The sequence below is a fragment of the Leptinotarsa decemlineata genome, unplaced genomic scaffold (genome assembly GCF_025532065.1).
Source record: "Leptinotarsa decemlineata unplaced genomic scaffold, Ldec_3_MD MMD2_tig00026363_RagTag_RagTag, whole genome shotgun sequence".
Classification (NCBI taxonomy): Eukaryota; Metazoa; Arthropoda; class Insecta; order Coleoptera; family Chrysomelidae; genus Leptinotarsa; species Leptinotarsa decemlineata.
Window position 1 is genome coordinate 258,102 of NW_027412706.1, and position 15,279 is coordinate 273,380.

Below are 15,279 nucleotides of genomic sequence, written 5' to 3' on the forward strand. Positions count from 1 at the left end.
TGCGGGATATGATCGTAATCAGTAGTTCTTCACGAACTTCCTAATAGCCGCATTTTTTGTACCGGCTGCACGCCTTGAGTCGAGCGCAGCAAGTATCTATATTCCGTTTCGTCATTCGCCAGCCTCCATACAGTCCCGACATAGCATCATGTGATTTTGGGATGTTTCCAAAATTAGCGCTCAAAGGAAAGAGATTTGACGACATCGAGACGCGCGAGCTAAATACCATTCTAAAATTTGCGTTCATTTTCAAGCCGAGATTTAGTATAAATGATTCTTATCAATTAGTGAATAATATTAAAAACGCGTTATCAATATCGTTTGATTACCAAAATTTATTTCCCAGTATTCCACCAATTGAAACAATTGGACTGGATGAGTCAAAAACCACGTGAATCCGCTAATAAAAGAGGAAATTTTAGATTTACTTACTATTTGTCTATCTCAACGTTATTTCCAGTTTGTCGAAAAATTGTATTCATGCAGTGAAGGACTAATAATGGGGAACCCTATGAGGCCTTTGCTGGCTGAAATTTTCATGGATAACATAATAATCAGTTAACTAACCGTTTCTTGTACTGGTACAGATACGTAGATGATATCTTAGTTTGTTTTATTGGTACAGACAGGCAATTAGGCAAATTCGTTGAATATGTCAATATCATCCACCCGTCAATAAAATTCACCACTGAAAGGGAGGTAAATAATTCAATGAATTACCTTGACTTAACCATTACGAAAAATAACAATAAACATGAATTTGCAATTTTCCACAAACCATCTTACACGGACATTATCATACATAATTCCTCCACACACCCTTACCAGCATAAAGTTGCTGCATTCAATAGTATGCTTCACAGACAATTGAATATTCCACTGTCTGAGTAATTTCCAGAGAGAGCTGAGTTTGATTAAACAAATCGCAGTCAACAACGATTATAAGGTAGATATTATAGACTCCAAGTCCAACCAAATTCAAGATGCGATAATGCCAGTTATAGGACGTTGTCACATTTGGGTGAACCCACCAATAATATTGCCCTTTTTTGAAAAAAGAATGCGTAGATGTGGCTTACAGAAGGAGTAATAGTCTAAGTAAATTTATTTAAAACAATAGAGACAAAACTTCGGTGTCGGATAGATCAGAAGTATATAAGCTGACTTGTGGCTCTTGCCCAAAACTGTATATTGGTCAAATAGGGAGAACTTTCAAGAATTAGGGTAATTTACTGAATGATCAATTAGAAGTGAATAACTCCCCATTACTGAATTTTTTTCAAATGTGGAAACTGGGATAAGCTCAGGTAGTTTAATTCATTACAAACTCAGGTAAAACCTGGTACTTGAAATGTAGGTACTTAAAATTGTAAAATTGGGTATATTAAGCACTGAATATGTAGAATGTAGACACGCCCGAAGAAGCCATTGTATAGCAAAACACGTGTTGCATTTTTGTAAAAGTGTGTAGTGAAAATCTAACAATAAAGTGTTTTTTGAATACGTTATTTATGGATTTTCATCAAGTATCGGCCAATTCCAGCATATATCATAGGACACCATTAATCGAAAACTGCTGCGGAAACTGTTCTGAAAACTTGATTGTTCTCTCAACACAAAGAGGCGAACTGGATTTCTGCCTATGATCATATTATCATCATTTATTCAAATAATGTATTCATAAGTCTTTGTTGTTTTGATATCCCTGTACCTAGTTGGTCACCCAAATAACTTGTCATTATTCCACTGATTATGTATTTAGACTGTGGGGACGTTGATTGCCGAACAGTGAACATTATTAATCAGTCCACTTCATCTCCTGAAGATGCCAACTTGGTTGGTGAAACGCGCGTCGAGAAGAGTGTTGTAGTTCTGGTGATTGGGAACAGTGATTGTTTCATATTTATTCTTCGCCAGAGGTACCTGTCCTTTCTTTAATTATAAATTATATTATATCATGCAAATAAGGAGGTGTCGAAACATTCAAGATTCTAGAAAGAAACAAACAAGTTCCTGGTGAATCTAAGAGTTATACTGCTAGCCAAATAGAAAGAGCTGATACCATATTAAAAAACTGAATTGTTCTGTGAACATGCATGAAAAATAAAGTTGATTTTCATTATGTTTCACGAGTTTTCTTGTCGAATGAGGTATATCCTTGTCTAGACTTGACCAAAATGGCGCAATCTCTAGTCTTGCCAAGACACGATTTTTCAGGGAGAACATTTCTCGTACGAGACAGGATATGAGATTCTCTTTTCTTGATAGCAACACACTGCACTGTTAACTACCATGTAAACCATAAAAAGTTATATCTGCTTTTGTAACAGTCTAAAATAAGTTCCTTGCACAGCTTCTGTACTCCCTAAAGTGCGATTTTCCATTCTACTATTTTAACACCATTGCAGAAAATGTTGATTGCAGAAATAACTCGAATAGTGACTTTGCCTTCAACGTATTTCAAAACCCGTTTCAATTGCTCTGACAAATCACTCTTTTTTTTCGCAATACCTAATGTAATCCAAATAGAGTTGATACATAAAGAGCAAGATATCTCAGGGGAATTTGAAAAATGCGTAATAGGCGATTCTCTATATGGTAATTCGCCGTGTGTAATATTTTAATTAGTTCTGAATAGGAGGTGTTTGTTGCTGGAGTGAACAGTGTCGTACAATCAATAAAACCAGTAATCAAGCAGTAAATTAATTATTCTTGAATTTTTTTATGAATCTATAGGAATTATATAAGTACAAACCAGAACAGCTGAATGATTGCAACCATGACAGCACCATCAAGATATGATTGTAATACTGTAAGAATTATATATTATTCGCACAGACCAGAACAGCTGAATGGTTTGCAACCAAGACAGCACCATCAGATGATTGTATTACTGTAAGAATTATATTCGCACATACCAGAACAGCTAAATGGTTTGAAGCCAAGACAGTACCATCAAGATATGATTGTAATACTGTAAGAATTATATTCGCACATACCAGAACAGCTGAATGGTTTGCAATGAAGACAGCACCATCATGAGATGATTGTAATACTCACTATGGTTAGCAATCGTATCCTGATGTTTCCATATTGACTGGTAAAACCTGTGTAAACAAGGACGAATTGGAAACAATAAACGGCTTTATTTATGAGGGCATATAACACTGTGTTAATAATCTCGGGCAATAATTCATTCCCCGGAATATAAACATCTTAATTAAACCCTAGATTCGTTAATAACTATACGATGAATATATTAATAAAATTTGCATAGACGTTGCCAAACAGAATAACTATATGTCATTATTATCACCAAATTTGTTCCAATCAACTGTTAACGTTATTGAAAATAAAACTTATTGATTAGGAAATTATAAAATAAGTTAACGATAAATAAAAGTACTAGCACGCCTCTGATCTAACGTAACAACATTGCATGAAATGCAGATGATGGAATTAATAATTTCATGTACGTAATCTCGATAGAAAAAGATGGAGATGATGAGTCTTGTTTGAATTGCTACCAGAAAAAGTGAAAGTTTAGCGGTCGTAGACGCAAAAGGTCGCCACAATGTTCTTTGAAGACGGTCGCGGAGAGGATATGAATAATTAGCAGTCATGCAACTGCGATCTTCAGAAAATACGTAATTTCTATTTGCACATAATACACAAGGTGGCTTCTTTTCGATAAAATTATATGAGCATTCAAAGATAAGAAAATATGTGTTGGTAGTGATATTGATGATAAATTTTACCTTCAACATCAATTCTAAAGATTTGTTTCAATAAAAGTAAAATATGTGGCGAAGAATGAATCCTAAACAAGAACTGTTCTCAAACACCAGAACTACAACACTATTCTCGAAGCTTGTTTAACCGAACATAAGCTACGGTGGACTGATTTCTAGCTCTGAACCTGGCCTCTATTAAAGATTTTGGGTATGAATAAATTTCAAATCAATTTCAACAAAGCGATTCATATAAAAGTGAACAATGAGCCATTTGGAATGATACTTTAACGTATTGATCGCATTTTTTAAGAAGTTAATGTGAAAGTAGCCTTTTAAGCTTCTTGCTCGCTTCAACGAATATTAGGTAACCCTAAAAACATTATGCTGGAAAATGATAAGTCGAGGTTATATGAAATAAACTGTGAGAAGTGACAAAAATATATCGGTCAGACTGACCGAACTATTGAAACTCGTTTCAAAGAACACGTAGCACATATAGGATTTCAAAGACCAGAAAATTCTTAGAGTGGGTCGAAACGCCTTGTAGGAACCGCCATGGAATAAATGAATTTCTTTCCGAAATCATTGATGTGTATCTGAAATTGGAAGTAAACCTTGTTAGATATAAATAGAGGCCAGTTCTCTTCATTTACTGAAGACGCCAACTTTGTTGGTGAAACTAGCGTAGAGAAAAGTGTTTCAATTTGGGTGTTTGGGAACAATGTTTGTTTTGGATTAGTTTCACTGATAAAAAGCCATCAGCTAATAAGACCAGGTCTTGCTTGAAGAAGTTGAGAATGAGTAAATTAAAGAATGGACACTTCCCCAAACAATACAAGGGTGGGTGTAGCGAAAGTCAACAATAACCATTACCAGTCCCGGAAATCATCAAATATGTTAAATCCAGCGAAAATTATAAGAAAATATGTAATGATTCAGATGACAAAGCCCAAAATACCGTTTCTTTGTCAGTGGAAAACAATCAGATTGTTCATATTTTCTATTATCATTTAGCTAGAAAAATGTTCAATACACAAAATAATTAATCGCTCATCCAAAAATTTTACCTTCCGAAAAATCTTTATTAATAAATCTCTACGATTTACAGAATTATATTGAGATAACTCGTTTATTTCTATTTATGTGATGAACTGGATTTTCTCGTAAGAATGCCACGAAACGATAAAATTTTTCATGTCCATGAGGTCAAATAATGAAAATGTCGTCAATACTCAACCTTAATTTCGGTTTTATTAGGGCCAGGGCCATATACTCGAAAATAAAATGATTTTGATTCAAAAATGCTTCTCCCAATCATAATTAATGTGCCTTCGATACCACCGATATGCTATTGTTAGGCAGTTAATAATAGTCCATTATTAGCGCAGTAAATTATTCTTGTATGATCACAACAGCTGTGTTTTAAAATATCAATTTCAATATGAATATGGTGAAATAACTTTCTCAGTGAATTACAGGAAGTACTTTTTTATTACCGTACATTACCGCACCCCACGTTATTGGGCTCATGAAACTTTCTGTTCGGATGGTATTGTTCAAATAAGTTTGAGTATTCTTACATAATTTTGAATAAGATCAATTTCTAGATGAAGTTCAGCGTTATGTGTTGCATAACACGGGTGTTGGTCATAATCTCAAAATACCTTATCCACCCTAACATATGTTCAAGAATGCTTCAACTCAACTGCCAGTTTGAATATCAATCAATACTTTGGTTTATTTGTCCAATTTACAAATACAAAATTCAAATACAAATGTAGAATAAGTTTTGTCCATAAATGAGCAAATGTTCGATAAGTCCACGGCACTTGTTTCGAAAGAACAAATTTCAACACAAATTTATAATCCTATACAAGTTATAATATAAAGTATAAAATAAAATAAAATGGGGCCTTGTTGAATATACATATTGTCCCTGAGAATTTTGAACTATGATCATAAGGAAAGATTTTTTTCAATTCTCAACCAAACTGCTGATTTTGCAACGGGGTTCAAAAATGAATGATTTTTTTTAATAATAGTTGACCAGAAAAGTATCTAATTTCCAGGGAAAGTGTATTGTACAGTATAGGAACAATATATGTCAATGAACGTTTTCCCATTGATTTGTGTATTACCTAATGGTATAATATATTAGTTTTTCTGGCGGGTACTGTAAGTAAAACTAGGTAAGGAGAATTGTCTTTTTATACGGCGGCACTGAATATTCGTATTATAATAAAACAGCTGACGAATTTCAATTACATGAATAAAGAGCATCTGAAGGATATCTCGGTCCTTTAGAGATGAGCAACCTCAGGAATCTTCTCTACATGATTTCTCTACAGGAAGATTTTCATTTGTTGTTACGTTAATATATTTTTAAGGTATCTGAATTCGTGTAATATTATTCGAAGCTTTCTGCATACATAGTTTATAAGATCCATTTCAGATTTGAGATCTCTTAGAGAATTTTCTATACAGCTTAAATAGAATGGTACGAGTTCTGAGACAGTTTAAAAAAAATAACTATGAAATCTATTCACAATATTGGTGGCATTGGTTTCGAGTTCACTACCCCAATAACATTTGCAAATAATGAAGACTGAACCTGTGACTGAACCCTGTAGCATTCCAAATGACATTTTAAAATTACCAGTTTTAAATTCTTCAGTTAAACCAAATGACAATCAAAGGCGGATTTTTGCGAAAGTAAGGAAGATAATTATCCCCCTTTAAGCTCAATTTTTCTGTAATTGTAGGTATACTAATTTGTAAAAATAATAAATTAGTTCATTTTACCCCCAAAAGTTATTGTTATATTAGTCAACCAAAATACTCAAATACCATTACAAGAGATTGATGAATCGATATTATAATAGTGTCTTTTTTATACTGATAATGGAAAATAGAAAAAATTTCATTTTTTCCCTAAGCATAATCGTTTGTTGTTTCAGGTTTCGAATCCAAAGCCCACAAATACGGAGAAGATGAAGAAACGTTCTCTCTACAACGTGCCGAAACCGGAGATGCAAGGATAAATCGCGAACAACAAAGCAACGTCATTAACCAAAGGAAAGAGCCCCGAAACTACAACCCCAAACCCAAACAGCATAACCAAAACTACAACAACGAGAAAGATATTTTCAAAGGGTCCAGCAGCTCTAACTTCTACAACAACCGTAACAATGGCAAGGAAAAGGACGAAGACTATGACGATAACATAAACTTAAATCAGGATAGAGATTATGAACAAAAACGGAAAGTAGTGAGAAATAAAAATCGCCGGCCAGTACAAAATAATGATAACAACAGAAACCAGAATGGGGATTACAACAGAAACACACAAAATAATGACTACAATAGAAACAGAAACCAGAACGGCGGCTATGATAGAAATACTCAAACAAATGACTACAATAGAAACAACCAAAACAGTGAAGTGAATAACCAAAAAGAAAATGACTTCCCTGAAGCTCAAACTAGACGTTCGAGTCCTGGAAGAAACACTGGCTTTTCCAATAACTTCGCTGGCAGCAGCTACGTTCCCACTACAGCTAGATCCACTTCAACAACCCTCAATGCTGAACAGTACTCCACCGCAATCACCAACTATAGAAGCAGGAACGGTCAAAGGCAACGTCAGTACACTGACACCGAAAGTTCTTCCTACACGGCAAGTAGCCCTGCTCCGTTCCGACAGACTCAGCAATACAATTCTCCGCCAAACAGACAGAATAATAATGGGCAGTACCATAGCACCACACAAGTACCCCAAAAAGAGACTGAAAACTACCCGCAGAAACCTAAGCAAACGACGGCTTTCGATAACTACGACGTTCCAAAAGTGAGAAAAGTTGTAACCCCTGCTGCCCAGAACTACAATGCGCAGTACGACACGCCAAAAGCAAAACAATTCAGTAGCACATCTGCGCAGTCTTATAACACGCAATATGAAGCGACGAAAAGTAAGTTTGCTAGTACCACTGCTCAGTACGAGGCGACAAAGATAAAACCATCAAGTACTACCGCACAGAAAACTGAGAATTATCCTTCCAACAATCCTAAATATAACGCCTTCGATAAAAAGCAAACAACGCCAGTAAAATCAGAAAATTTACAAACCACTCTTAGTCCAAAACCGTTCACTCTCAACAATTTTCCTACTACTTTTGCACCAAGGACCAACGCTGGGTATACTCAGATAGCTCAGCAGACTGTCAATTATAACCGTAAATCGAGTGATCAAACTACCCAATATGGCCAATCTACAGGTTTCGGTCAATTAGCGAAAAATAGTACTCCTAGAAGTTCGCCTTTTACGCAGTATACCCCAACAGTTCCTAAGTTGAGTTCCACAACGCCAGTAAGCAGGTGAGATATTATTTATTAGGTGATAAATATCAATATTTGCACACATTCCATACTGGAATATTCCAAAAACAACCCACATTGGATTGGAGGCACGTTTTTCAAATAATTCAGTAGTATAAAAAAATAAATACACAAAAATGAGTTTGGAAAGCATAATCGTTTTGATTGTATTAAAAATTTGTTGGTAAGCACTGAACAGTGAAAATCTCGCAATGAAGTGTTTTTTGAATTTATCGTGAACTTTATCACCTGCAAATGAAAAAATGTTCTGAAAAAAAATCCAAACTTGACCGACTTCATCAACACCAATATTTTTTCTGGGGCTTATTTCGCTTATATCGCTTTTACCATAGGCATGTAGTGATTCAACAAATTTCTAATCAGTATATAGAAATCAAATGGAAACTCATTTCGAGTATTCTAGATAAGTCAGAAGTGCTCACCTCAATCTAGGCGGTGGCTGGGGATGAACAGAAATGTCCACCCCAATCTACCGCTTGGAAGTTCATTGCCTTTCCGTATAAATCAAGAAACACTAACGGATTAGACTGCATTTTCTCAATAGGTGGAAAACTTTAAGAAGTTGAAAGTAGCCAATAAAATTTCTTGCCCACTTTAACAAGTTTGGGGTAACAAAATGTTGGGAAATGAAATTTGGGATAAATGTAATAAGCAATAAGAAATTTATTAAAAACTATATCGGCCATACTATTAATACCTGTTTCAGCATATATCAGATTTCAGATCAGAACGCCGTAGAATGAATGAAAACTGTCTGAAATTATTGAGATCAGAACATGACATGATGCTTTCGAAATTCTGAAGATATCAAAGTTTGGCAAAAAAACTATGAAAAATGGCGATAGTTCAATTCCAAACAATCCATTATTTACCTTTATATAAATCGCTCTGTTGAAATTAGAGGCAACTTTCATGAAAACATTTTGCACAAATTTTATCCGAAATCATTTGTTTGTCGGAAAGCAAAAGCTGTTGAATATAAATAGTGATCAGTTTTACAGTTAGGAATTATTCTTCTTTATCTTCTGAAGACGCCAACTTGATTGGTGAAACACCCGTCGAGAATAATGTTGCAGTTCTGATGTTTTGGAACAGTGCTTGTTCTGTATACAATTTTCATGCTGAGATTATAGATGTTCATCTAGTATCATCGGGTTCCATTCAATCCCTAAAAAAAGTCAACTATTGAATAAAAATAATAATACAAAAAATTTCGGGGTTGGGATATATCTTTTGAATAATATTCATTTCCAGTCCACTTGGATTTATTGATATCTTTCTTGGATATCTTATTTTGAAGGTTATTCATCTCCATATTTTTACAGATATCTTTCATATTCAGGGATATTTTGACCTGAATAAACTTCTTAGTCCCCACCGCCAACTCTAGAATTTTCAACTTGTGAATTGTTTTGTTGCCATCAGGATTCTTTTGTTTTCAGTTGTTGTGTTTTATACATTTCCTAGAGATTTTTGTTGTTGTTATTATTCATTTTCATTTCACTATTATAGCAGGCACTATCGTTTACTATCTCAGCAATTAATCAATGATTTTTATTTATTTTTCTTCAATTTTAATTTTATTGTTGAATTGACAATATGCCTTCGATATCTTAGTTATAAAATGTTTTCAGTATAAATATTCTTATCTTTTTTGGTGTGAATATTTAACATTCAAATTCTCCTTCAAATAATTTCTCATTGAGCAAAAATTTTTGAATTCTTAGCTGTAAAACCATACTATGATTAACTGAATTATTGCCTCCAACAATACAATCTGATGATTCTCAATGCAATTTCTCACTTTTGTAACATCTAAAACACTATATAACATTTCAGATCAAGTCGTTTCGATGAAACTCAATACGACGACGGTTCATACAGCACAAAATATGACTATGACGGCGACAAAAAAGATGACGAATTTTTGAAAACGGCTCACAGTCAAAATATCGCAGCAAGCAGAAATGAATTAGCCAAAAGCACCAAACAGCAGCCTTCCACTCAGACTCAAAGAAGTTACGATTCTCCCAGACCTTTCTCGGTGACTTCGAAAGTCACAGAACTACCCAAGACCAGCCCGAAACCAGTTGAGTCGAAGAAACCAACGCTGAACCCTAAGAAAACGAAGGATGTTAGTTATGATTATGCGTATTATGATTCCAACGTAGGTAGTGAACCTGATTACGCTGTCAATGAAGATATTCAGAAATCTACTGGTAACAATTAACCGTTACTAGAGGGCGTCTTTCATAGGTACCGCCAATTTCAATTGTGAAGTCTGAAAAATTTGAAGTTCATTTTATAGATCAGCTATAAAAAGAAATCAATATTGCGCATCCCAAAGTTTCAACAGAGTATTAACAGAAAGATGGCATTGAAAATCGAAAAGAAGCTTTCTCAAGCATCGATATTTTTTATTTTGAGATATTAATACAAATAATTCTCTTTGTTATATATCCGAAGAGTCGGTTTTCCATCATTATCTAGTAAATGATGTAATTTATAAACGCTGGTCTATATCATAATGTACTCAAATATTTTCTGCTGGAAAATACAATCAGATGAACAAAATATCCTTACCTGGTTCTAATTTTTTTGGTGGAAGAACCCAAAATCTGATTTTATTGTTAAGCATGCTTTTAGCATTCTTGGCAGGAACCAGAATATTTGAAATTGAACAGGAACTTTGAAGAAATTCTAATTTAAGTTTGTAAATATTATGTATTATTAAGTAAGAATAAAACTATTGTTATTATACTGGATTTTCACTTTTGAAAACTAATGTCTCCTTATTTACCCAATATGAGGAACCGCGCAGGTATTTGAATTTTTTTGATTTTGGAAATAGTATAGGTTTATGAAGAAATTATTTATTTTCAAGGCAGGTTCATTTTATTCTCCACTCTGATCAAAAATTTATCTAGAATATTAGTTTTCAAATAGACAATGTTATGGAGTACTTAGGAAGGATGAGTGTGGATGAATTATTTGGATTTCAAACTGGCCTTGAATTACTCTCAACATTTTTTATTGTATATGGTGTGAAAAAATAATAATGCAGAGATGAGGATACGCCATTTGTCTGTCAAAATCAAGAGGATATAAATTTGCTAGAAACATAAGAAAGTTTTTTAATGAACATAAAAAAAGGTGATCACTCTCTAGTCACTGCTTCAGCTGCACTCTTATGTTATGATCTCTCACCACATGAAGGTGAAGAATAAGGGTTGCATTACATTGATGCAACATTATTCATGCAATATGCAATTTCACATTTGCGCAAGCGTGATTGCAAGGAAACAATCAGTTTATACAATTTCCATACTATTGCAAGCAAATGGAACAATCTCTAAAAGCTGCTTTAAATTTATTCTTTCTATTTATTACTCATTTCATGTGTGTAGAGGTTGGGTTGGTAAGTAGCTGGTCTAGGCAAGAGAATACTTTAAATTGAAAGGGATATATTTTTAGAATAGATTGATCTTTGGAAAAGAAATATTTTGGCTTTCTACTTCTCCATCTTTATGAAAAAAGTGGGGGTATTCCAAAGAAAGCAATTGATTTAAAGATTAACGTATACAAAGATGTGCACTTCATTCAAAGAAGTAACTTTCAGACACAAACTGGAAAAAAAACTTCTCTCGAAATAACTACTTTCATATTAATATTGAATTATACAAAAAACGATTTATTCTATTCAGTTTGTACTCTATATTGTACTCACAATACTGTAGAATACTTCAATATCAATTGCTTTCTTCCTTTCTTTGAAAGATTTCCACTTTTTTTGTATAAAGATGCGAGGAATAGAAAACCAAAACCTTCCTTTCTCAAGATTCCTATGGCTGGGATTAATTCAAACTAGAGAATGAATGTCATTAAGTAGATGAATTATATCTGATTCAATTCCATTAGGAATGTTTGAAGTACAAACTGAATAGAGAAAACTCTTTTTTGTATAAAAGTAGATATTTCGAAAGTTTGTTTTCATGTAATTAAATATTAACCTATATGAACGTAGTTGTTTTGTGAGGACATTTTCTTCCAGTTATTGTCTGACAGTTACTTCTTTGCATGATCTACACATCTTTGTAAAGGGTACATTTTTTTAAATTGGTTGCTTTCTTCATTTCTTTGGAAGATTCCTATATTGATTTTGTATGAAGATGGAGAAGTAGAAAGCCAAAACCTTTCTTTCCCAATTTCATTCAGTCAAAAATAGAAAAGATAGATTGGGATATGAAATCGTAAACATGTAGGTTCTAACTTCCAGGAAAATATGCTTTTTTACGGCTATCAAAACATTTACTTCCAGTAAGTCATAAGACAGACTCTAAAAAAAATATATCACTCTCTTACATCAAAACAGGGATTGAATGACCCTTTGCTTAGTTTTAATATACTTTTAAACAACCAAAAGCAGAAAAAACTTCAGGATAATAAATATCTATTTATATTTCTATCAATCCTAAACTTCTCAAATTTGTAAATTGAATATTACACCCAACAATTAAAATAAAATATATGTACTTATTTCTCAAAGTATAGCTTGTAAAAAAATTCTGCAGATTTAAAACAGATCCATCAAATTTCTTTCTCATCTGAAGAATCAACTAATAAAACCAAGTCAGCGGCACCGGGTCTATCATCCTTATTTTTAGCCGTACAGCAATAATATATTTGCAGTACCAAATTATATTCTGTTCCTAAGTCAACATCAGGCAAGGGTGGGCGCTCTCGGTCGAAATCTGTAATACTATTTGAAGAGTCTTCTGCAGACTGATCCAAATTCATCATCAAATCATCGTCAATGGGTGGTGATAAGGCAATCATTTCCCAAATGATTAAACCAAATGCATAAATATCGGCTTTAGAGGTAACTTCTTGGGGAAATTTTAATATTTCTGGAGCACTCCAAACATCAGTACCACTATAAAAAGATTGGTTAGTATTCCTTTCTTTATCTAGTTGTCCCGATTTGTTTAAAGGCAAACATACTCCAAAATCACATAACTTGCAAATAATGAAGTCTCCTTTAATAAGTACGTTGAATGATTTCATATCTCCATGCAACAACAAGGCGGTGTTGTGAAGATAATCCAAGGCTTTTGATATGTCTCGAAGCACCTTCAATATAGTATTTGGTGAATATGGTACTTCACCCAGATGATCCAGTCTGTTTTCAATCATATCGCCCAGAGAGCTGGAACATTCCTCCATTATCAAAGCACTATTACCATCTTCGTCTTTGCTAATTGCTCTAAATCCGACAATATTTGGATGTTTTAATTTTCGAAGAATTTCTGCTTCAAATCGTAACCTTTTTTCCATCGACTCCACTATTCCACTCTCCTTTTCTTTCAGAACCTTTTTAACTGCCCAAGGGGAATATGTTCTATTTTGTATTGGTGACCTATGCATCTCATAAACTGCTACACCTAGAAATTATTACTCAAGTTAATGTCACTAGATCAATTGTTTTTCAAATCATGGGATAACTTTAGTAATATGTATGTGTTTATAGTTTCACCTACTGATAATAATAGAGAGAATTATTTACCTATGTTGTTACAAACAAGTTGAACCCAATAAGTATACAGTAGTTTACACATAATAAGACTGATGAATACTACATGCAGTATTGTTGTACAATTAAATGAATTAAATATATAATGGGGTCATTCAGTTAAATCTAATTTTGTTCATCTTTATATATTTTGATAGTGCTGGTCATCTAGTATACTATAGCAGACATTTCAAATTGTCAACATTTAACCTTATCTAGATACTTGTATTCAAAACTATGTGCGATTGTCGGTACAGCATCTGAACCACGTCTGAACTGTTATGAAGCAAAGCAAAGCATTTATTGAAATTGAACGATAATTGAATGAAGATGTGTTTAGTCTAGGAAAGTTACAATAAGGTAGACTTATTCATTGTCATGAAATATTTTAATAAGAAAAAGCATTGAATTTTTCATTAAATTTGATGATTAAAAGCATTTCTAAAGTACAATTATTCAAATTTACATTTTTTGCAGCAATGAGAAATAAAAGAGAAGGAATATATTTGAGTTCAGGTAATAAATAAAGTTTTGTCCACCCTGTTTTCTGATAGGTATAAATGCAATGATTTTTTGATTGTTAGTTTGAAATAATTATGATGTATTTATATTGAATTGATCCTCACAACAAAAACAAGTGCACTTAATGAATAACTTTTTTCACATAGCAATTTTCTAGGCAGTAAGTATATCCTGTGAAAACAAATGAGGTTATGCTTGTACTGTTTAAATATTTAATGTAAGTATGTGTTTATCTCGATATATATGATCCATTTGAAAAGAGGATTGAACATTTGATGACCGAAATAGTTTCAATCTACCTCATAAGTGAATCAAAGAAGTGCTGATAGATTTATGATATATGTCATTTTAAATAAGTAACTATTACGAATCCCTACCTGTTCCAAAACCTATTTTCTTCATGAAAGGAGATGCAGGTATTTGTATCAAATTGCCTTTTTTATTCCTTACAGGAGTTTTGAAGGAATCCATTATTGCTAATTTCTTGGAAGTTTCAAACTTGACGTTCGTTGAAATACGAAAAATATGTCTGTCTAAATGAATATATTATGTTTGGTAGAAAAAACCATATTTGTTCTTCATGTCCATATCTCAATTTTTTGAAATTTTCAACGATTTCAACCGACACAACTTTTTCAAATTCCAAACTTCAAGGGATTTTAGGTTAACAGCATAGACGTCACTGGTAACAACGTTTTCCATTGGTACATTTTTTTATTTTCATTTCATATTTAAGTGGATCCAGAAGTAAAGAAACAAATATGTTATAAAATAATAATAAATTGATATTTGTTTTCTCCCATTTTTGATTGGCGTATTGGCTGTGAGGTACCTTCTCTATTTATTTTTGTCTTTGGCTCGGAACAATAAAATATTTACCCTTGTTTTGACTGGAACATATACAACAATTGTATATATTTATATTTACATAAGGCTAGGGTCATAATAAAATCAATCTGTTCCATCATTTTCGTGAATATTCGTTTGTCTTATTATTCTGATCCTTATTTTGCTAGGTTCGTGTCTTGATAAGTAGAATTTGAAACTTCTGGCGTGAAA

At 33.2% G+C, this 15,279-nt stretch overlaps 2 protein-coding genes across 4 annotated transcripts in view; one reads left to right on the forward strand and one right to left on the reverse strand.

Annotated features, from left to right (window-relative positions):
• Cpap1-i (cuticular protein analogous to peritrophins 1-I) overlaps positions 1–10,887 on the forward strand; it is a 35,627-nt gene extending 24,740 nt beyond the window's left edge. For all 3 annotated transcript variants that reach the window (XM_074185182.1, XM_023169042.2, XM_074185183.1), the window contains 2 exons: positions 6,692–8,108; positions 9,969–10,887. In XM_074185182.1, coding sequence (XP_074041283.1) covers positions 6,692–8,108; positions 9,969–10,359 — 1,808 coding nt within the window. In that variant the 3' untranslated portion in view covers positions 10,360–10,887. The remainder of the gene's footprint in view (positions 1–6,691; positions 8,109–9,968) is intronic.
• Positions 10,888–12,569: 1,682 nt separating this feature from the next.
• Positions 12,570–15,037, reverse strand: LOC111512879 (lymphokine-activated killer T-cell-originated protein kinase homolog). Its single transcript, XM_074185185.1, has 2 exons — positions 14,598–15,037; positions 12,570–13,570 (listed from the first exon to the last, which is right to left on the reverse strand). The coding sequence occupies exons 1-2, from the start codon at positions 14,689–14,691 to the stop codon at positions 12,717–12,719; spliced, it is 948 nt and encodes a 315-aa protein (XP_074041286.1). The 5' UTR covers positions 14,692–15,037; the 3' UTR covers positions 12,570–12,716.
• Positions 15,038–15,279: the final 242 nt, after the last annotated feature.